The 23131-nt window shown below is 37.9% G+C and overlaps 2 protein-coding genes across 5 annotated transcripts; one reads left to right on the top strand and one right to left on the bottom strand.

The window, feature by feature from the left end:
• The first annotated feature begins 5538 nt into the window (after positions 1 to 5538).
• HSBP1L1 (heat shock factor binding protein 1 like 1) lies at positions 5539 to 10562 on the top strand. The gene is made up of 4 exons (XM_032222268.1): positions 5539 to 5741; positions 7381 to 7447; positions 8717 to 8813; positions 9595 to 10562. Exons 1-4 carry the CDS (start codon positions 5697 to 5699, stop codon positions 9617 to 9619), a joined length of 234 nt encoding a protein of 77 aa, XP_032078159.1. The 5' UTR covers positions 5539 to 5696; the 3' UTR covers positions 9620 to 10562.
• A 3014-nt stretch (positions 10563 to 13576) lies between these two features.
• Positions 13577 to 22937, bottom strand: TXNL4A (thioredoxin like 4A). 4 transcript variants are annotated; one of them, XM_032223126.1, is made up of 5 exons: positions 21338 to 21426; positions 18801 to 19000; positions 17385 to 17461; positions 15312 to 15415; positions 13577 to 13948 (listed from the first exon to the last, which is right to left on the bottom strand). In XM_032223126.1, the coding sequence occupies exons 3-5, from the start codon at positions 17427 to 17429 to the stop codon at positions 13777 to 13779; spliced, it is 321 nt and encodes a 106-aa protein (XP_032079017.1). In that variant the 5' UTR covers positions 17430 to 17461; positions 18801 to 19000; positions 21338 to 21426; the 3' UTR covers positions 13577 to 13776. The 4 variants fall into 4 exon arrangements, with proteins under 4 accessions (XP_032079017.1, XP_032079016.1, XP_032079018.1 ...); XM_032223125.1 differs by lacking the exons at positions 17385 to 17461; positions 18801 to 19000 and adding an exon at positions 22811 to 22937 and having other exon boundaries at positions 21338 to 21511; XM_032223127.1 differs by lacking the exon at positions 18801 to 19000.
• Positions 22938 to 23131: the final 194 nt, after the last annotated feature.

The raw sequence follows: 23131 nt of genomic DNA, 5'->3' as shown, positions 1-23131 counted from the left end.
GGGAAAACCCACAGAAGCTAACTTGGAGTCCTTGTAAGAGCTGAAGTTAGGATATGTATCTTTTCATTAAACTCAATGTCCTGAGTTCACAGAGGGGAGTTTGGGAGGGTGGTAGAATTCGTACCAGTCCTTGCAACTTTCTTGGGAAAATTTTTCAGCTGTGGTTTGCTGTTGCCTCCCTCCTAGAGGTGAGAATGACTGACTGGCTCAAGGACACCCAGCTAGCTTTGGGTCTAATGTGGGACTGGAACTCACGGTCTCCCAGTTTTTAACCTAATTCCTTTACCTCTATACTAGTGTTTTTAAATCTTGGCAGGTTTAAATTGTTGAAGTCCACATATCTTAAGGTTCTCAAAGTTGAGAAGTACTCCTCTGCATCAAACTGGCTCATAGCATGTTGATATACAAATCAAGTAAATAAATAACACAATCAGTGGAACTCTATTTACTTTCTAAACTGGCAATTAAAACATCAGCTTAGTTCTGGCATGTATTGGATCCACAAAGCTCAAGAAATTCCACTCCGATTTTTTACTGTGCAGAAGCTGAATGGGAGTATGGAATTAAACATGTCAAATTTCTACCATTAGAGAACTAGATGCAAAAGAATATCTGGGAGAAAATCCAGAAGATATAACAGTCTTATTTCTGCTTCCTATTCCTTCAAGATCCAAGAACAACATTTTTCAAGTTACCCCACAGAACAAGTACAAAAAGCCACCAATTAGTCTCCCCTTGGTGAACTCCATAGATCCTTCAAGATCGATGAATTGAAAAAAATAGTGCCTTTTTCTCTTTTTTTATGAATACTGGGGATTTTAAAGGTCACAATGGTTGTGTTAAAGTATACAGATTTTTCATTAATTTTCCTTTTAAAGTTCCTGACCTTAGCCACAGGTACATTTAGAGTTCAACCTTTGACAAAGGCTGGCGACCATCCAACTGACTTAAATGTTGAGGAAAAATTATCAGTGGCACTGTCAGATTCAAAGAGAGTCAAACCAAACATTTTCCTGTAATCCCAATGATTTTGCACTGGCTGACCCCCACAAATAACAAACAGTATTTTTTTTACTTTACTAGCAGCAAAAAATATCATTCTTTTGGTCTCTCTCTCTCTCTCTCTCTCTCTCTCTCTCTTTCTCCCTCCTTCCCTCATTCTCTCCCTCCCTCATCAATTCCGGATTCCTGTGAAGATGCTCCAATTGAGCAAGCACTCCAGATAATCCAAGCAGCAGCTAATCTCCAGAGGCAACCCATCTTTTCATTAGCTAGCTCTGCAGTCAATTGCACACTCCTCCGTGTGTTGATTTTCAATAGCATCTCCCAGTATCCTTAGAGAAAGCAAGATTTCTTCAATTCGCATGTACTGTAATTTGGAGAAAAAAATGCTTTCCCTGGTGTGTAAATAAAAAAATCCTGAATCTACTGTTGTTGTTTTTTAAATCAATTCCTTGCTTAATCTAATTGGATCCTCTTATTTACCCTTTCCAACTCAACAGAAAATTGAAAAGAAAATATGTATATGAGCTTACGATCTTGTCTGTCAGCAGGATAACTCTCAGAATACTGACAGAATTAGCCAAATTTGCCGCAAAAGTACTGGGAAAGAAGCAGCAAAAAGAGAGATCAATTTGAAATGGACCGATCTGGTTGGGGACTACACAGATGACCCAGGCAGCTTCTCAGAATACTTCTGAGTGCACCGTGATATTGTCTTTTCCTAACTTCCTAGTTAGGTGACCCAGGACAGAGTTACTATAAAAATGCTCTTATTCTAGTAAAACCTGTCCTGCCAGTCTCATATGTTCCTTCATGCATGCAAGCCATCTATATACTTAAGGGTGACTAGGAATATTTAAGAGGGTGTGTCACTTCTGTTCCTTAGCTCTTACGTAAAAAAATAAAAATCCACCATCCAATGGAAGATCCATTGAAATATCACCACTTTCATTTGAGTAAATTATTAAACTTGATTTCTGCTGATTAAACTAGACAAATGCATCTAGTTTTCTTGGCAACAGCATGGAAGTGCTTTGCTTTTAGGTTTTCTTTTTTTTAACTTTGAAATCTATCTAGCCCATAGTTCTGATGCAATTAGTCCTTGACCTATGACTACCATTGAGCCCAAAATTTCCATTGCTAAGCAAGGCTGTTGTTAAGTGAGTTTTGCCCCATTTTACAACTTTTCTTGCCATGGTTGTTAAGCGAATCACTGCAGTTATTTTGTTAGTAACAAGGTTGTAAAGTGAATCTGGCTTCCCCATTGACTTTGTCAGAAGGTCACAAAAGATGATCACATGACACCAAGACAATGCAACAATCAACATGCCAGTTGCCAAGCATCCAAATTTTGATCACATGACCATGGGGATGCTGCCACAGAGCCCTTGTAACTTTGAATGGTCACTAAACAAGTCAAAGACTATCTGCATTCCTTGGAGAATACAAGACTAACCAATCTCAGCCCTGCTTAGCTTTCAAGCCAAACAAGGTCAGCCAAGGCTGCCGCCTTCTTTTCTTACAACAGGCTTTAAAGACCTGTTACTGGTTTTGTGAGTTTAAGGTGGTTGGGTGTTAGCCTTGCCTTTTCTTATCGTCTTTCTTTTCTTACCAAATTGAAGAAAATATATTTTAAACAGGTACAGTATTTTTGAAAATACTTGATATAAAGTTAATATTTTAATGTTATAGTTTATGAGGCTTAAAACGCTACTAGCAAAAATATACTTTTTGATTTTGATCTTCACCTCTGGACTATGTATGTAATAATATTATCCTAGTTCCAGGCTGCTTTTATTTTTTAGTTCTTCATCTTGATTTGAATTAGATTGTGTTAAAAGATAAGGACAATGATCATTTAAAAGAATAATAATGATCATTTATTATTATGTTGTATAAGAAAATGGTATTGTTTCTAAAAAGGTAAATGTTTGATATGTCAAATGGAACAATTATAAGCTGTTTCAAAATTACCTGTATGTAGCAGCTAACAGCTAAGAACCACAATCTTAGTGAGGCTGAATATCAGCTGAAACTCCAAGCAGAGGGAATACGAAAATAACAATAGAGCTTATGCTAGCAAAGAAAAAGGTTATGGTGAACTTGTTAAAATTCTTTGAACAAAGGTGGAGCAGACTTTTAGAACAATTGTGTAGGATGCTATGTCAAGAAGGGGAGGGGAAAATGCACTTGTGTAAGGGAATAAAAGCTGATGAATGCTTTGTTCGTGTTCACCTTCGATGGACCCGTGTTTGCAAATACGTGAATAAACTTCTTTGCTGCTTTCATGTTGTTGTCTTCATATGCGAACATGCACTGTTTATAACAATTGTGTATCTTAATTTCAGCATAGGCAGCACAGCTTTTGAGAATACCCTTGTTTTTCGAAATAAACAGCTCCTGGTATTAAAGTTAAGATTTAGTTGATTTCACTACAATATTTCCTGTAAGGATTTTGGCAGCGTCTCCTTGTGGTGAGACGGTGACAAATAAAATAGACAAACAAATAAATTTTACACTACAATAGACTACTTGTTATTTGCCTAAGGCTTTCTAGAGGTACACATTAAACATACTAAACAATAATTTACATATTTCTGCTTCTAACAAGACAGGTTTGTTCCGTTCACATGCTATGCACTTACAGAAACTTTTGGGTTGGGCAAAATGCAACCTTTCTACATCCAGAACTATCTATACAGTTGCTACGGGGAATTAGAAGAATGGGAGCATTATACACTGGAAGTCTTTAAGAAGATCTTTCTTTGTCTGAAACGTATAGGGTTTCCTGCCTAGGCAGAGGGTTGGACTAGAAGACTTCCAAGGTCCCTTCCAACTCTGCTATTGTACAGGGCGGGGCATAACCTTTTCCTAGGGGGTCACAGCAAGATCGACAGCAGTTTACAACTTCCGCGACACCTCATTTTAAAGCCCATAAAAAACTGAATTGAATGAGCTATTAAATGTTAAATTTGCTTTAAGAATGGCTGGAAAATTCGATTCGGAAGAACAAAGGATCATTGACAGAATAAAATGCATTGCCTTTCGAGAGGCTCGCGATGCTGGAGCCAGATCTCAATTCGCCAGATCTCAATCCGGCAGAGAACATTGGGGCCATAATTAAGGATGAAGTGGAAGCTCTGATGATTCAGGAGCAAGGTCAAAATCGATATTCGGTTGAAACTTTGAGAATGAATTTGGAAACTGTGTTGAAAAATCTGGAAAATCGAACGGAACTGTTTGAAGATTTGTTGTGTTCTTATCCACCTTGTTTGAATGCTGTTCGAAGGGCTAATGGTGGTCATACTGACTATTAAATCGTGTCAATAAACTCAGTTTTTGATGGGCTTTCTAATGGTGTATGAATTATTTGTGTTGTTATTACAAGTGTTGCTGTGACCCCCTAGGAAAAGGTTATGCCCCGCCCTGTATTGTATATATCGACTATCTTGAGCTTGTGAATGAAAGATGGAATATCATTTGACCAATGTGCTCTTCTCTTGAAAGAAGCATTTGCAGTGCAGATGGATCGTTTACTGATGATGGGCCATTAAGTTGCTATAAACTCTTAGCAATCATATATTGTAAATAGATGTCCTCTCCATGAAAATCTATCCCGAACCTGGTTTTCAGATCTTCCAACCGATCACACTGTAACAATATACTTTGCTGCCAGTTGTCCTGTTCTTTCTCTTTCTTTTCACCTTTTCCAGCATTAGAGATTTTTCCAGAGGATAGGTCTCTGCATACATAATGTGTGTGCAAAGTAAGACAATTCCATCATTGATTTGTTCAATGATCCATTTGTTTGTTTTCTTGTCTTTTTTCTCAGTAGTTTTCTCCAACACCAACCTTCAAAAGCATCAAATTCCCAGACAGTTTAAAGTTGGGTCCCTGCAGATACAACTTTTTACCCATTTCATCTCTGGTTTTTTTTTTAGGACTCCTAACACAGTGGGGGAGAAAACTCCAACTGTCCACTGGAATATTTTCTTTCTTTCTTTCTTTCTTTCTTTCTTTCTTTCTTTCTTTCTTTCTTTCTTTCTTTCTTTCTTTCATTCATTCATTCATTCATTCATTCATTCATTCATTTTCTATAGCCACCCTTCTCAGTCAACGACTCTTGAGTGGCTTACAATTTAAAAATATATTACGAGCAAAATACTAAAAAAACATTTTAAAATAATAAAAGCAATTGAATACTATTTTAATAGTCCTATGAATAATAATAGCACCGTAACAAGAGCGAGACAACTCAAGACCTCTTTTGCTGGTGGCTGATTATCCAACCTTGGGTAACTCCTCTGCTAATTTAACTGACCATCAAGCATAACCCAAGGCTCAGCTTAGCAACCAATGACATCTTTCAAACTTTAAAAAACTGGGAGGGAAAAATGATATTTTCTCTGCTTAGAGGTGAGCTGGGAATAAAAATCCCCAAGAGGAAAACTTGACATCTTTTGTAATCTCCGGAATTGCAGGCAACCAAAATAATGACGCGTCGGGCACGTGGCAAGGAGGAGTGGAAAAGTCCCTGTCGCTTTTCGCATTGGTTCCTCCGCAAGCGCCGGAGGTCGTAGCTGTGTAACCGCGCCGGCGAAGAGAAAGGCCGGCTGGACAGCTCGGAGGGCGGCAGGGAAGCGGCTTTGTCTTTGGAGCTCCCCGGCCCCTCGTCGCAGGTGGAGAAAGAGGGCATGGCCGACAACGACCCGCCAAGCGCCAAAGAGCTGTCTCAGTTTGTGAGTACGCCCCATGCTCGTCCGAGGCTTTGCCGATCGCGCTGGGTATCGCGCACAAATCGGATGGGTGGCGGCTGTTGCAGGCAGCCCCCAGACATAAATACAGGTAGTCCTCAAACGGACGACCACAAGGGAGCCCAACGTTTCTGTTAAGTGAGGCATTTGTTAAGTGAGTTGTGCCCCGTTTTACGACCTTTCTTGCAGCGGTTGTTAAAGCGAATCGTTGCAGCTGTTAAATCAGTAGCCTGGCTGTTAAAGGGAATCTGGCTTCCCCATTGACTTTGCTTGTCAGAAGGTCACCAGAAGTGATCCCATCACCTTGGGGACGCAGCGACGGTCATAAATATGAACCAGTTGCCAAGCACCTGAACTTTGATCACAGGATCATGAGGAGGCTGCAAAGGTCGTAACTGTGAAAGAGGGTCATATGTTGCTTTTTTCAGTGCCATCGTAACTTTGAACGGTCACTAAACGAATCGTTGTAAGTCGGGGACTAGGTTTATAAACTCCGTGTTAGCAATTGGGACCAAACATAGCTGAGGAGAAGTCGCTTGGCAGAGATGGACACAATCACTGTGACCCAACAAGGAAGAGGACAGGTACTGGGCTAAGGATGATGGCTCTTGATGCTCTCTGAGCTTGGTTATTTTTTGGCAGATATTTCATTACCCAAACTAGGTAACATCATCGGTTCTTACCTACACTAGGTAACATCATCAGTGCTAGTCAGTTATAACATCTTCACTAGATTGTATTGCCTAGTTTGGGTAATGAAACCTCTGCAAGAAAACAACCAAGCCCAGAGGATCCCTCATTTCAACCATGAGTAACAAATATTCTCCTTTATCGATACAGGAGATGGCATCTATAGCCACCTCCCTGCACCCTGTGCATCCTTTGACCTATTGTATTCTACCTACCATAATGCAAATCTACCATGGTATCTCCTCAGCTGGCAGGTAGTGATGGTCATTGCATAAAAAATATTCTCCACAACCCATCTGTGGTGCGTTTTGGTCCTCATAACCCAAGATTGTGGCATTGCGGTCCAGTATCGGTAGAGAGAACCACATTTGGGAAAAGTTAGAAGATTTTCAGAAAGTTTCTACATCTCTTCACTGACGATCAGTGCCTGTTGCTTATGGGGCCAGAAACTCTGGAATGGGAATGAGGCCAATTTTTAACCCAAGGGATTTCTTTCAATAATGTCTAAATAAAAAAACATACTGTACTGTGTAATATTGTATAAAATCAATAAAATACAATAATAAAATACTATATAAAAATTACTTACAATATATTAGCGACCTATAAGAACACTTCCATATAAAAGGTGTAATCCAGTGGTGGGATTCAATTTTTTTTACTTTCGGTTCTGTGGGCATGGCTTGTTGGGCATGGCAGGGGAAGGATACTTTTAAAATTTCCATTCCCTCCCCACTCCAGGGAAAGGATACTGCAAAATCCCCATTCCCTCCCAATTAGCTGGGACTCGGGAGGCAGAGAATAGAGGGGGGCGGGGCACATCAGAGATGGTATTTACCAGTTCTCCGAATTACTCAAAATTTCCGCTAACGGTTCTCCAGAACTGGTCAGAACCTGCTGAATATTACCTCTGACATAATTTTTTCACCCACAGGCAGAAAATCTCCTACAAAAGGTGCAAGAAAATTTTGAAGACCTGACCGATAAATTATCTCTACAAAATATCCTTTTCGGATCCTTTTCTAAAATTAATGTGAAATCATTTGTAATCAGCTTGGCTGATTCCTAAATGTTTCCAAAATATGTTTATGATTTTGAGTTCACCTGTCAAATACAAAACAGGGCAAAGGTAAACTGGGAGATTATAGATAGGGGCTGATTTTGGGAACTAGAAGTGAGTATACCCATCAGGTTATTTTCTGATAAGAATTTTGTATAAGAGAGTATTTTTCTAAAGCAGAACACTAGATTTCAGCCACTCATTTTTATTTCCTAAGAATACTTATGGAACTTGTGTGGGGATCAAAAGTCTTTATAAATACAATTTCAGAAGCTGGTACTTTATATTATAGCATGTCAACTCACCATTTGAATTTTTCACAGGAGTCTAATAAATGGAATATTACATACGGCAGTAAGCCTAGCAAATTTATATCAATTTTAGAAAACATTAATTTTCAGTTTACAGCAACAATTATGCATCATTCTTGAATACCATTAATGATTAACAATTTAAATATATTAGATCCTCCTACATAGGAGATTATGATGATATATTCCTCTCCAATTTATGAATTGAGACTATTGACAGTATACAGGAAACTATTAAATAATAGTAATAGTCTTTTAAAGGAAATTAAAGTTGCCTCAACAATTATATTTGAAGACCTCAGAATGTTCAGTCTTGAAATACTTAACTACAATATTATACACATTATAAGCTTTTAATATCCTGTAGCATACATTCAAGGTTCAAGGTTCATTTTATTTATATGCCGCTCTATTCCCGGCGGGACTCAGGGCGGCGCACCAACCCAAAGGAGGGGAAGGGAAACACAAGAACTACAACAAAAAGTACAGGGCATTTAAAACAACCAACAGCCACACGATTCGAGAGGGGAAGGGAACTCATCGACCCCAGGCCTGCCGACACAGCCAGGTTTTAACGGCTTTTCGGAAGGCCTGGAGAGAGGTGAGGGTCCGAATCTCTGCGGGGAGCTAGTTCCAAAGGGCCGGAGCCGCCACAGAGAAGGCCCTCCCCCGGGTAGTAGCCAGATGACATTAAACCAGATAAGGCAAGAAGTATGAAAACAATTGTTTTATACCCAATAAGATAAAATCAAACAAACAGCACTTTGGATTTTTTTTTACAATAGAAAGAAACCAAATGTGAATCCTGTTATATATGCGCACCATGTATTCTTTTCTCAGATAGATTAATATAAGCTAATAAAAATGAATTAACAACGCAGTGTTCTTTAACCTTTTACTGGATGAGATGGGTGAACGGATAAATGATTTGGAAAAGCATGTTGCTGGACTAATGGCTGAAGCTGGAATAGAAAATACTAGTGAAGATTCTGAACAGTGAGTTTCTGTTTTTATACAAACTTGTCGCAATAGCTAAAAATCTGCTATGACAAATTTACCATAACCAATTCAAAAGGGTAAAGAAACTCCTCCTTTAAAACAAATTCTTGTTTGCATTAATAGAAGCACAAGAACACAGCTAGCTTATGGTAGAGTAAGAACTTCCACAACTGAAACCCAATACTTCATGAATCCATAGAACAGTGTTTCTCAACCTTGGCAACTTGAAGATGTCCGGACTTCAACTCCCAGAATTCCCCAGCCAGCTTCAAGTTGCCAAGGTTGAGAAACACTGCCATAGAACCACACAGTTTGCTCTATCTTCTTTCAATTTCCCAGTGTAACCTATTAATCCTGAGATCTCTCATCTAAAAATGCAGCAGATCCATCTTTGCTTAGCTTTTAAAAACTCAGGCACAGCATATTCATTTGCTTACTAGAGTTCTGAGAATGAAAGTTATAGCTAAGCACAACATTTTGGAGTTATTGCAAGAATACTAGGACTCACCTGTTAGCAACGAAAGCATGAATGTGCATATTTGTATAAAAATAATTCAGGTAGTTAAAAGGTTTAGCAGACACCGCACGTTGAACTAATGTCACCTCTCATTAAGAGTATGATTCTGTGTTTTAAAAATTTTGGACAATAAATGATTGCCTTATATTCATTCACATAGTTGGAAGAAAGTACAAAGATTGAGATAGTTATTTATATGATGAATTCATATCAGGCTTTCCTAATATTAACTCAGTTTCTATGCTAATTATTTTTATGCAGAACTGAAGAAATCAAAGAAACCTGAAGACCTTTGAGTATGGTCTACGTTTATACAATTTCAAGATATTTGTTAAGACTATATACAGTATAACTAATGAATCCACAAGCAATGCTTTTCTACACTACATCACTGGCTACAAAGAAAAATCAAGTTGTAAATATTTCTGGCCTATATGTCTGCTATAATATAGAATCATGCAATAATTGGCAGTAATTTCAGTGGTGGGATTCAGCCAGTTCGCACCACTTCAGGAGAACCGGTTGTTAACTTTCTGAGCAGTTTGGTGAACTAGTTGTTGGAAGAAACCACTAGGGCAGAGAACTGGTTGTTAAATTATTTGAATCCCACCGAGTAATTTGATTACAGAAATAAATTCTTTTGATTTTTTTTTTGTTTAAGAGTGACATTAAATGTTGAAAACTGGCTTCATATTAACATTCAATTCATAACAATTATTACCCTTTTGGTATGAATATATTTATAAGCTTTTGTACCAAGTGTAGTTTCCATTTTTTCCTTGAAGTTCGTTTTCTTGGTACATCATGTATGGATGTTAAAACTATCACATACGAAGAAAGCAGAATAAGAGTCCATGCTAATACGTAGGTAAAATTCGTGTCATCTCTACTTTGATTAGTTTTCCTCTATTGGGATCAGGTGTTTTGAACTCATATTGCTGTATCTCACTAATGCAATTCTGAACAATTTATATGATTTTTAGAATAATATTCCTAGATTAGGAGCCCTTCGTGGTTTAACTACTGCAACACATCCTACATGGGACTGCCCTTGAAGATGACACAGAAGCTTCAATTGATCCAGAATGCAGAGGCATGGGCAGCAACAGATATGCTTTGATATGCCTGTGTAATACCCCTGCTTTGTGAACTGCACTGGTTGCAGTGGTGGGTTTCAAAAATTGTTTGAACCTACTGTGGGTGTGGCCTCCTTTGTGGGAGTGTCTTGCCGCCCATGTGACCGGATATGAAGATGCCGACGACACTTGTCAGAACCACCTTAAATTACCTCACACACAGCACTGGCATGCATAAGAATATGATGTATGCTTGTTTTTTAAAAGGCATCTTTGGTTTGCGTTAAAACAACTTCAACACACGCAATGTTCTGATTGCACCACAAACGCAGTAGTCATCCTTACCTTTCACAGAGGCACTGAGTTTTATAAATATGAGCATGATAATGTAGAATAATCATATCCAAGGACCAGTGGTGGGTTTCAAAAAATTTTGGAACCTCTTCTGTAGGTGTGGCCTGCTTTCCGGGTCCACTGGTGGAACCTCTTCTAACCGGTTCAGTAGATTTGATGAACCGGTTCTACTGAATAGGCGCGAACTGGTAGGAACCCACCTCTGACTGGTTGCCAGTTTGTTTCTGGGTGAGAGTCAAGGTGATGGTAATTACCTACGAAGTCTTACATAGCACAGGGTCTGATTTCTTGAGGCACTGCCTACCTCTCATAGTAACTAGCAAATTTGATTCAGGTTTTGCATACCCCAGTTTTTTTGTTTTTGTTTTACTAAGCAACGTCATCTCTCAGCACCCAGAATTACATCTTCTCTGCTGGAGTGTCTGCCCTCTGGAATGAGGTTCACCAGAAGAACTAGGTGGTTTTTATGTTGTTGTTTTAGAAGGTCTTGAACACCTGGCCCTTTGCCCTCACCTTTGATTATGATGGGTGTAGTATCTTCCAAGGAGTGCTTCTGTCCTCTCCTTCCTTTTTTACCTTTTATAAGGACTTTTTGTTCCTTGTTTTTATTGCATTGTATTGTTTCTTTTTTTTCTTTTCTTGTGAACTGCCCCAATTGTTGGGAGTTGGACAGCATACGTATTTATTAACAACAAAATTACGATTTTCAGCAAATGAACTGAGGAAATTAGATAACTGAATGTCAGAAATATAACCTAAACCTGGATTACATTTTTCATATGCCATGCTAAATCATAGTTTGGTTCTCCATGGTTTAACAAGTAAGCAAAAACTGGATATATGTGTGCTCTAAGTTATAAAATATTATTTACAAATTGCAATTTGTCAATCACACTAAGCAAAAAATAAAAAAGATCACACAGCGGCTTACAGTATGTGAATTGATCTGTTTTATGTTGATATGTAAGCCTATACATTTTGTACCCCCTTTTGATGTGTTAATAGCATTGCCTAAGGAGCGCATTGTTGAATTCATCCCACAAACATGTTCAAATGGGGTCATGTTTTTGGAGTATAACTAAGTATTTAGGGATCACGTATTTGTTTTGTCAAGACAAGACAGGATTTTTGGTTTAATATTCAATATGTTGTTTAAAGTATTGTTAGTTTTCTGATTCATCTTTCCTATAAGAACTCAACTTTTCTTACACAATGATCTCCAGCAGTTAAAAAATTTTAAATACTGAAAACCACCCAGATGAAAAACACTTTGCTCAACATTCAGAGAATAGCATGAGTGCAGAGAGAAATTTTTAATTCAGGGATTGGCAATCTATGGCCTGTAAACCAGATGTAGCCTCCCTCCCACAGCCATTCAACCTGTCATCTGAAAAAGAAATATATTCACCTAGTCCATAAGCCAGAAGACAATCACCGGCTGCCTCTGTAGGCAGGCATTGTGGCGACAATTTATTAACTGCCCCACTGGGAATTAAGTAGCAGGTGCCCTGAAATCCTGGCAAAAAGTTCATCTCTGGTTCCTACATTGAAGGCTTCTGATACTGCTTGTACAGGCACCCAAAACATTTTAATCAGGAGATCCTAAATACTAGAGGACATCAAGGCTCAAGAACCAGATGTCATTTGTAGGTCATGCTATCACCAGCAAGGTTAACAAGCTTGTACTCAATCCAGACAAGACCGAGTGGCTGTTGTGTTTCCCTCCCAAGAATTTGGACAGTATTCCATCACTCAGGCTGGGGGGTGAAAATTTACGCCCCTCAGACAGGGCACGCAACCTGGGAGTCCTCCTGGACCCACAGCTGACTTTAGAACATCACCTGTCGGCTGTGACCAGGGGGGCATTTCCCCAGGTTCTCCTGGTGCACCAGTTGCGTCCCTACCTGAACTGGGAGGCACTCACAACAGTCACTCACGCCCTCGTGACCTCAAGACTGGACTACTGCAATGTGCTCTACATGGGGCAGCCTTTGAAGAGTATTCGGAGACTTCAACTCGTCCAGAATGCAGCCGTGCGAGCGATTGTGGGTGCACCTCGGTACACCCACGTCACACCTATCCTCCGCGAGCTGCACTGGCTACCGATCAGTCTCCGGATACGCTTCAAAGTGCTAGTCGTAACTTATAAAGCCCTTCATGGTATTGGACCTGGGTACTTGAGAGACCGCCTGCTGCCAATTACCTCCCAAAGACCCGTTAGATCACACAGGGTCGGCCGCCTCCGGGTTCCGTCCACCAGCCAATGCCACCTGGCTACCACCCGCGGGAGGGCCTTCTCTGTAGCAGCTCCGGCCCTTTGGAATGAACTCCCCGCGGAGATTCGGACCCTCACCTCTCTCCAGGCCTTCCGGAAAGCCGTCAAAACCTGGCTGTGCCAGCAGGCCTGGGGTTGATGAGTTCCCCTCCCCTCTCGACTTGTATTGCTGTATGATTCTTGTGTATTTTAATTACGTGTATTGTGTTTTATGTCTCCTTTCCCCCCTTTGAGTTGTTCGCCGCCATGAGTCCCTCCCGGAGAAGGGCGGCATACAAATAAACTAAATCTGAATCTTCTTTTCTGGCTTTCATGACAATTTATTTTATAGCAGAGAATGTGAAGTGCCAGATAAATTAAGTTTTCTGTGCCAAAGCTAAACTGGGCTTATTTGATTAGGTATCTACAGTAGCTTTTTAAACACTGGCATGAGACATGACTGGTCTATTCCAGAGGTTTACATGCCTTCCTAGAGTAAATTATATTTTAAAAAAGAGACAATACATTATCAAAAAACAGAATTGTTTTTAGAACGCACTTGACATTATTAAGTTCTTTATTCAAAAGAAAACTTAACTTTATTTCCAAAATCAATGGCATTTTCCAATGAAAATATGGTAACATATTCACCCAGCTCAATATATTCACATGAAATATTACCACAGAAGAATTCTCTTATATTAAGTCTGGTTTTAAGAAGTTTCCAAGAAATGTGACTTGAAATAAATAGCCAAAAAGTCAATATCTGTATTTGGTTGAGTAGTCTTTGGGTGACACAACGAGACCTCTACCTTTACGAGCTCCTCGATAAACTGTTTCTACGATGTCAATCATCTCTTGTTTGTCTTCCATTGCCCAGTTAATTTTGTTGTTGTTACCGGTGCCTAAATCAATCATTATGTGCTTGTTTCTTCAAGAAAGGAGAAAAAATAATGATACAAATATTTATTTTATTATTTTAGCATTTTCTATGCATACCTTCTAAAGTATTTCTGTATATATTTATATACCCAGTGAGATAGTTATTCATACGTAGACAAACTTTCCTTTTTCCCCAGATGAACTCAGGCTGGAATGTTATCCCAATCCAGCGGGCTGCAGTTGACTTTAATAAGATCAGAAAGTAGTTGTGTCCCATTATTAATATTGTACATTTTATTTTTCTTAAATTATTACCAATGTATATTTACTGGAAATAATGCTATATTACCTGGCACAGGATGTACCTCCCCATGGTATACAGTCTCGTTTTGAAACTTACATTAAAAATATAACAAATTCAAATGACCAATTTAAAGAACTTCCCATATTCATATCCAAACAGAAAAGAATTCTACAAATTTATGTATTCCTAGGAGTACAAATGACTCCCTTCTCTCCTAGGAATTTGGCCCACCACATTCCATCACACTTACAGAATGTAGTGGGGGTTGAAGTATTTCTCTTTTCAGAAAAAAGTCAGCTCTTCTCTCTGACTGCTACAGAAGGCCAATAGTTATGTTGGCATTTTCCTCTTAGTAACTATATACCGATTAGCTCTGTAAACTATATGCAAAAACCAATATATAATTCTAAGTGGGAGTGCCATGTTCATTGCAAACTCTATCAAGCTGTTTTACATGCTCTGTTTTGATCCCACAACAGTGCGTAATAGGAATGAAATATGGGAGAACTGGAGATACACTAACTATAGGTAGTCCGAGTTTAACGACCACAATTGCAACCTGCAATTTTGTACCCAAGCTAAACAGAGAAACGGCGCAACCATGCTAAGCTTATGATCTCAGTTCCCCTTTGGGCATTATGTGAAATATCATGTAACTGTGATTTATGATTTCATGCCTGCCTTCTCCATTAATCCTGCTTATCGCAAGCCAGTTGCAAAGCATACCAACTGCTGTCCCAGTTGGGACACTGCAACAGTGATAAATTCAAGGATTGACTGCAAAGCTATGTAGTCCTGTTCCCCCACCCCTCCAATTGTAATTTTGAATGATTGCTAGCTGGCAAGCAAAGACTACCTATGGTAAGGGAATGTCATTTGCCTTACCTTTATGACCAATGCTGGTTTGTTGCCAGCTAGTAAGCTATAATATCGGTTGCATAACAACATCAATCCCAATGAAGTTACTTCATTGTACCTTAGATTGTACCTTAATGATATTGCACAACATACACAATTAGGCAGGAATTGTAAACCTCACCCCTACCCACTGAAAAAAACCTCTACTGAACATGAAGGTTAAAAAAGCAATGTAGGAATGAAAATATACCTGAAGAAGAACATGACTGTACAGGGATCATACAGTTCGTACATTTTGTTGAAGTCTGGTACTTCTGTGATATCTACGAGGTAAATTACAGCAAAATTTTTCACCTGAGGGAAAGAAGAATATATTTATAAATTATTTTCATAATATATTGTAAGCTTACACAGAAAGACATGCGTAGGTTTTGACCTCTTAGAGAACACAAGAACATACAGATGTACAAAACATGCTTGAAACAGGTAGCGACTACAGCTGTATTTAAGTACATTCATCACCAATCTATTTTTAAACAACCATCTCCTAACGAAAACAGAGTTCAGATCATTGCTTTTCCATAAATTTTGATATTAAGTAATACTTTTCACAGAAGTATCAGATTATTTTATACTCCCTTTTCATATCATACACTTGTGTCTTTCAGAATAAAATTCCATCAGTGAGAAAAATCACAGAAATTTCAGTAGTAAGCATATTTGCTGATACAAGATGCTAGCTTTTACAAGGAAACAAGTGCATCTTATTGGATATTACTCACCAAACACTTCACCCTATTTCTGGAAAATCCTCTCTAGCACTTACAGCTATTTTTGCTTTGTTTTAGCTATTTTTATAATTTTAGGAGAACTTCTAAAAATGCAATAAATAAAAAGGCAATGAATGAAATTGGAGTATATATATTTGAAAGAGCAAACAAAGAATAAAGGAATGAATATTTATATACATTATTATTTAACTTACCACTTAAATTAAACCTCATATTTTGCTCATGCCATTATTATTTTGTAGTCTTATTCATTTTGCTAATACTGAATGTGCATTATATAAAATACACTTAGACAGTAATCCATTAGTTTATTTTAAACCGGAAGCAACATATATTTGACAACATAGAGAATCAAATATAATATATTCTTCCTTTAATGAAGGATGCCATTTCCTTTAAAGATCTGTATCACCTCTCAATCTGCATTAATTGTTTTTTAGAACAATTTATTGTACAATTCACAAATATTTCCCATAATATGTTTTGTTAGGTAAGCGCCCCGTTGGGAGAGCGAGTGCATTCAGAGAAGCGTTGTGAGAGTTGTGTTGGAGAACACACAAACCAGCATACACTGCAGTTTAAATAGGCTTTTACTTTCATGGAAATAGAAGTATCAGAGTCCATCAAACAGTCCAAGTCATACACGGATAAGACAGTCAGTCATCAATGTCTTTCAGGGATAATCCAAATAACATAGTCCATAATCATACAAACAATCCAATACTCAAAAGTTTGCTAGCAGTTGCAAAACTTACAATAGCTCACGGCACTTTCTAACAGCCAGCTTCCAAAACACTCAGATCAGATCAGCCCAGCATCTAACAAACAGAGAGCTAACAGTCATTCTGGCTCCCTCTTATGGCCGATTGAGGAAACAGCAACCAATCACATTTTACAGTATGATTTAAATAAACAGGTACAACATTGTTACATGATTTATATATTGCCGTTAGATTATATTCCTAACATGTTTACATGCAATAAACCTGCCAATGAAAACTAAGCTTATCTTCCACTATATATCACAGACATAACCCACTTAGGCATCTTTTAAAATGTGAAAATAATTCATTAGAATATACAATGTTTGTGTTGATATTGAAACAATTTAAGTATAGTCTCAAATTTTAATGAGTAAAAACAAAATCCATAGGGAGATAAATAAACTCTTTAAGAATATACAGGGTAGAGTAGAGAAGCTGAGCTTGATAAAATGTACATTTTTGTTTTTGCCTCAACTGACAGGAAACCATTTTTGGTATAGATAGAATCTGTCTCTTTCTCTCTCTTGTACACTTCAAGATAGAAGTGTGAAGCCTGAAAGTATTCATACTTCAAATAAAGAAGGAAAACAATCCAGCAGAAAAAAAAATGCTTTACTGGCTAGAATGTCTATGAAAAAAAGTTACCAGAATTGAAACAGGCCATGTTGATGGGGGTTAACTGCTTTTTCCTAAACGTAAAATGCAACTGCAGTATGTCAACAGTCTGTTATAATATAGAAATATGTACAACTGGAACTGTTTACTCACTTTGTACAGCAGCGATATCCAAACAGGGCTCATAAGCCAGACCATGAAGAAGAGTCAACCTTTCTAATCTGCTATTTCTGCAGAGGGAGATTTTTAAATACAAAAGTTATATTGTTCTCTTTCTTCCCTCTGTTAAAGTGCCAAATTGTCTGCCAAGTTACTAGAATTCCTATTATTTTATGACCCGTTTCAACCCAGTATTTCAAGTGATATTCTCCCTTAACTCAGCCTTGAAACAATTACATAGGCAATGTTTATTTTTTTTCCTTTAACAAATATTAAAATAAAATATTTAGATTTTTTTTTTAAAAAAGACCACCTTGAAACAAAAGTCATAATGTTTCAATTCTATCGCATTATTGTATGGTATTATATTAAAGACTGTTAATACCTAATTTAGAAATTTTAGCTTACATAGAATTTGATGAATAAACTAGTGCCTGCATAACTCAGTGAGACCATATTATCTCTACTGAAATGATTGCTGGTTGCTGCTTTATTTCTAGATGAAGTAAAGAGATGGTGACTGTCTATACATTACTTCTTTTGCATTTTAAAAGTCCTAAATAGCTTAAGTTCAGTTTGCTTACTCTAACAAGAGTGTTGAGATTTTCTTTGGTTATCACTATGACGACATTCTCAAAGGCCATAATGAGCCCCAAAATTCCCATAAAAAAACAAACAAGCAGAAATTAACAAAGTTGCTGGACAAAGCTCTGAAACCATATTTTAAGTTGAAATTTTACTATGGCTTTTTTATATTTTTCAAATGTATTATTTGATTATCTATAAACTAGAACTCAGCTGGCAATATACAAGTGCTTAAGTAATTTGCACTCAGGTTTAACAAAGCTAAATTGTCCTTTTCTGCTGAAACAATAAAACTAGAAGTCATTGCTATTTGCATGGTTTTCTTACTTTATGCAGAAGTTTAAATATTTTCTTCAATGCATTATTTTTTTAAAATTACATTTTTATAATGTAGAACCATACATAAAATAAAATTAGAACTTTCCCTGTAAGTTTTTCAGGTCATGGAAATATCTGGAAACAACGTATTTCACAAAAGAAAGCAAGAAGAATATAGCTTATTTATTTATTCATTCAATTCTTTTGCCTTATAAAGCCAAATTGTTTCCTACATTTCAAGGCAGCCTTTTAATTCTCGGGAACATATTTTCAAAGAGATCCTTACAAGCTGGTATTTGAATATGTCTGCTCCATAAGGAGAAGTCTGTTCACAGCAGCCTAATTTTTTAGCTTATAGACACATATATACCAAATTGTGGACTAGTTGAATTGTATAAAAATTTAATCACAATATACAATTTTATGGTTAGAGCCTGTAGGCAATACAACACAGGTAGTCCTCATTTAGCAACCACAATTAGGACTAGCAACTAAGTGGAAACTCACCGTGACTGGGTTTATAATTTTACTTCAACTTTCCTTTGGTTTACAATGTTAGAAGGATAAACCCCCAAACGGACAGATGAGCCCAAACAGTGGGGAAAGTTGCTGGAACTCGATTCATGAGGAAGCCAGGTAATAGGGCAAATCTTATATCGCAGCCCCTTTTCCCAACTTCCTCACTCAAGAGAACATTCATCCCTCTGCTGGGATAATAAACAAGAAGAAAATTAATGTTTGTCCTTACATTTATCAGAAAGGAACGGATTACAAGACAGTAAGCAGGCACACTATGGAGAATACATATCAAAAGGAATATGCTAGCACTGTTTGCCTAGTGCAGGGGTCAGCAATCTGCGGCTCTGGAGCCGCATTGGCTCTTTCCTCCCTCTGCTGCGGCTCCGTCACATGTCGGCACCACAATTTTGACAGGAGCTTCCGGAGGGGAGGGGGGGAGAAGCACAGTGCGCCAGGAGAAGACTCTATGGCAAGGGGAGGGTTTCCCAGTTGTCTCCACAATTGATAGGGCTTTCGGTTATGACAGGTAGAGGAAAAAGTATGTCGCGCTAGGAGGAGACTCTATGGTGGGGGAACTGAACTTCCAGTCAGCTCCAGAATTGAACAGGGGGCTTCCGGTGTTTTCTGTGGGAAATGGGTCCAAATGGCTCTTTGAGTGTTTAACTTTGCCAACCCCTGGCCTAGTGTATACCCAGCAGCACAGGAGCAAGAAAAAATCAAAGGTGTGGAACTGATTAAGTCTTATCAGGTACAGGAAGCAGCTGTGAATCTGCAACCAGGCAAAAGGCTCCAATCAACTAATTAAGGTCACAGAACAGGCCTTGTTGACTTATGGTTAGCACTTTTTAGGGATGCATTGTGCTGTGAAGAAAAGCAGATCAAGAATAGATAGCTTGTTTAGGCAATCTCTCCACTCTGGGGAAGGAGGGAGGGTAGGAGAAAAAAATATTAGGTCAGATACAGAACAATCTGTAATAATTATAATGGAAAATACATGGCTAAGAGATGCTGCAAAGGTTGTAAATTTATTTCATTTCATTTATTTATTAAATTTATATGCTATCCATCTTGCTGACCAAAGCAAGTTTTACGGGCATTGCTCATAAAGTTACTTTTTCATCACTGTCATAACTTTGCATAGTGGCTGCCTGAAGCAGTTGCTAAGTGAGGTCTACCTGTAAGTATTAAATCACCGCAATCTTCCCTACACTGTTCACACAATCAAAAAATACACTTTACAAAATATTTTAGGTCCACAGTAGGTTGCTCCAATTTCAGCAGAAATATTTCAAGCTTGAATGGCCAAGGTTAAAATACAGGTAGTAAGGCTGGAAGATACAAACTTAAAACAGTCCAAACTAAAAACATTTTGCACTTCTCTGCTTAAAATTTCAACTGAAATGAAGATTCAGTTTGTTTACTTCTGCTTTTTTATACATTTGCTTTCTGTGGCCACAAACAGATGGTACGTTCACAAGCATAATACATCAAGAGAATCCTAGTTTATTGTTACATAAAGTACTTTAAAAGTATTTCGGAGAAAACTATTAATATATATAGTAAATAAATAAATTGTACTACCTAAGCCCCAGGTTTGGGGTTTCTGAAAGGAAATTATTCACTTTCCATTCCGAACCTTTATGAGAGCAAAAACCATGATTTCTAATTCAGAAAACATACCACTCTTGTCAACAGTTCTTATACCATTTTCACTGCTCATCCATATCATCACTTTTTGCCTTTCTAATAAGATACATCCCATGTCCATGAACTCTCTATTAAATTAACATACCACCTTCCAACACACATACTGTGATGCCCTCTGGGATATTTCTGTAGAAGCAATGCTGGGCAAGAATTGCAACAAAGCTGGATGAAGTGGCTGTGGCTGGAAAAAAACTCTGGCTTGAAAAAAAAAGGGTAAATGCGCTGCACCTTTTTATAGTGTGACGTTATATATGAATATGAAAGCATCATCCCTACGCAAATTGGATTATTTTGTGTGTGTGTATGTGTGATGTCTTTATTCTGAAATATAAGAAATGCAATAATAAAAAGTGAATTTAGATAAATTGGGAGAGTTTATTTAAAACAAATAAACTCTTCCAATTTATCTAAATTCACTTTTTATTATTGTATTTCTTATATTTCAGAATAAAGACATCACACTATAATAGCCAAAGACAAATAAACTCTCCCAATTTATCTAAATTCACTTTTTATTAGTGCATTTCTTATATTTCAGAATAAAGACATCATAGCTAAAAATAAAACAGTGTAATTCAGTGAGTTAAGTCATTGGAGTGCAAAGATGTATTTAATGGTTTCCAATCTTTAAGGGAATTTTTCAGGAACCCCCCCCCCACACACACACTTCTTGGTTGCAGCTATTTTTAGCTATTTTTGAAAAATATGTCTAGTAGCAGAAATACACCATTTTTCTTAACCACATATTCTACATTCAGCACGTTATTGATTAAAACACGCTAAAATTTTATTTCTCCAAATCAGTTAAAATGTTATACCTTTTCAGCAATACTATATAAAACTTCATCCATTTTCATACATGTTGGATCCCAATCATGCCCAAACCGATTAACTACCACACGATCTTCTTCTGAAAGAATGGCCTGGTCTACTTGCCAGCCATTGTGTAAATGTGGAAGCATGTACGACATCTTGAAAAACTTGGATCAGATCTGTAAAAGAAGTACAAAAAGCACTTTATAATTTTGATATACACTAAGGGTTAACTTAGTCAGCCAAATAACATCATTTTATGTGATTAAAAACATAAGAGATCCAGATGCTGTTGTTTTATAGTTATCCCATTTTTAATTTAAGATTTGCTTCCAAAACTATTTATAATTAGAAACCCAAATATAATGAAAGAGTTATTGGTGAAATAAAATAAAATCTTCAAACTTGGAGGAATATTTTTTCTTGCCCAGAGAAGGAATACTGGGATTTGCTAAAATGTAAAATATTATTGGAGTCATAACTACTATACAGCAGTTTCTTTTGCATTTAAATATTATCTTATGACAATTTCAGAAACTTTACTTTCTCTTCCCCTAAAGTTCTGTCTGGTACCTCTTTGAAGAACATGAGGTCTGAGAACATGTTTCATATTATCTAACAGAATAATAAGGCAGCCACTGTTATATTTGCAGTTGTCAATAACGTATTCCCTTCCCTTCCAAGCACTTATAGGGCAACTCATACAGGTGTGTTTGGATTAATCCAAATAAATATGCTTAGTTTTTGTCCCTCAAAAAGAGTATGAATAAAAATAATAACAAGAAACCAAGGGTAAAACATTATTACCTTTTTTGCATATGTCCATAGAAAGGCAGAGTGAGAAGACTTGGTTTAAACTTTACACTATCTAGAACAGTGTTTCTCAACCTTGGCAACTTGAAGATGTCTGGACTTCAAGTCCCAGAATTCCCCAGCCAGCATTCGCTGGCTGGGGAATTCTGGGAGTTGAAGTCCAGACATCTTCAAGTTGCCAAGGTTGGGAAACACTGACTTAGAGAACAAGACACTACGAAATTAAATACCTTTTAGTTAGACACTCTCTAAAAGCGGATGATTTCCGATTTTTTAAAAGTGTATGTTGTGAGCAAAACACATTTTAGTCGAGTTCAAAGCTCAGCCCCAGAAAACGTAGATCTCAATCTCCAAGTTCTTTGGAGCGCAACATGCCATTTCCTAGTGTTTGGCCGTTTTGAAGAAGCGTGGACTTCAACTCCCAGAATTCCTCAGCCAACATGCAGGATGGGGAACTCTGGGAAATGAAGTCCACAATCTTAAAATGGCTAAGTTTGAACAAAGCGCAACTCTAAAACATTTGGTACTGTTTTCTTCCTCGCCTAGCTCCCCCCTCCTTCCTCTTTTCCTCCGCCCGCACCATTCCCGCTCGCTCTGGAGCACAACCGCCTTCTAACCGTCGCGTTCAACAACCCCTTTTTCTCATCAGCTCATCCACCACTCACCGAAAAAACACCCAAAGAAATAAAACAACCCGGCACGGCCGCGGCCGAAGGCCCACCAACGCTCACGCCAAAGAACAATCCTAGAACGTCGCAAGGATGGCAAGGCGAGGAAGCGATTCTAGCATGATCTTCGTCACTTCCGGGGAGGGTCAAGGGGAAAAAAAAGAAGGGGAGGGGTGAAATGAACAGAAGAAATGGTCAGTCAGCGGGAGAATCTCGTCAAAGACGGACTTTATTGTCACTTTGAATGTACACTAATAGGCATACATTAAAATGAAATTTCATTGTATACAGCTCTCAAAGGGTCATCACTCTAATACG

The sequence above is a fragment of the Thamnophis elegans genome, chromosome 8 (assembly GCF_009769535.1).
Source record: "Thamnophis elegans isolate rThaEle1 chromosome 8, rThaEle1.pri, whole genome shotgun sequence".
Taxonomy (NCBI): Eukaryota; Metazoa; Chordata; class Lepidosauria; order Squamata; family Colubridae; genus Thamnophis; species Thamnophis elegans.
The sequence above is the reverse complement of the archived record's forward strand: the minus strand, read 5'-3'. Positions and strand labels throughout refer to the sequence as shown.

Bases quoted from the DNA above. Each gene is read 5' to 3' on its own strand.
- HSBP1L1 (XM_032222268.1), top strand. From the start codon at position 5,697: ATGGCCGACAACGACCCGCCAAGCGCCAAAGAGCTGTCTCAGTTT. The intron at 7,448-8,716 runs ATATCCTTTTCG...TTAACCTTTTAC, and splicing joins CGATAAATTATCTCTACAAA to TGGATGAGATGGGTGAACGG. The intron at 8,814-9,594 runs GTGAGTTTCTGT...ATTTTTATGCAG, and splicing joins ACTAGTGAAGATTCTGAACA to AACTGAAGAAATCAAAGAAA.
- TXNL4A (XM_032223125.1), bottom strand. From the start codon at position 21,490: ATGTCGTACATGCTTCCACATTTACACAATGGCTGGCAAGTAGACCAG. The intron at 15,416-21,337 runs GTATAACATTTT...TCTTTCCCTCAG, and splicing joins TATATAGTATTGCTGAAAAG to GTGAAAAATTTTGCTGTAAT. The intron at 13,949-15,311 runs GTATATTTTCAT...CCTTTCTTGAAG, and splicing joins ACAGTCATGTTCTTCTTCAG to AAACAAGCACATAATGATTG.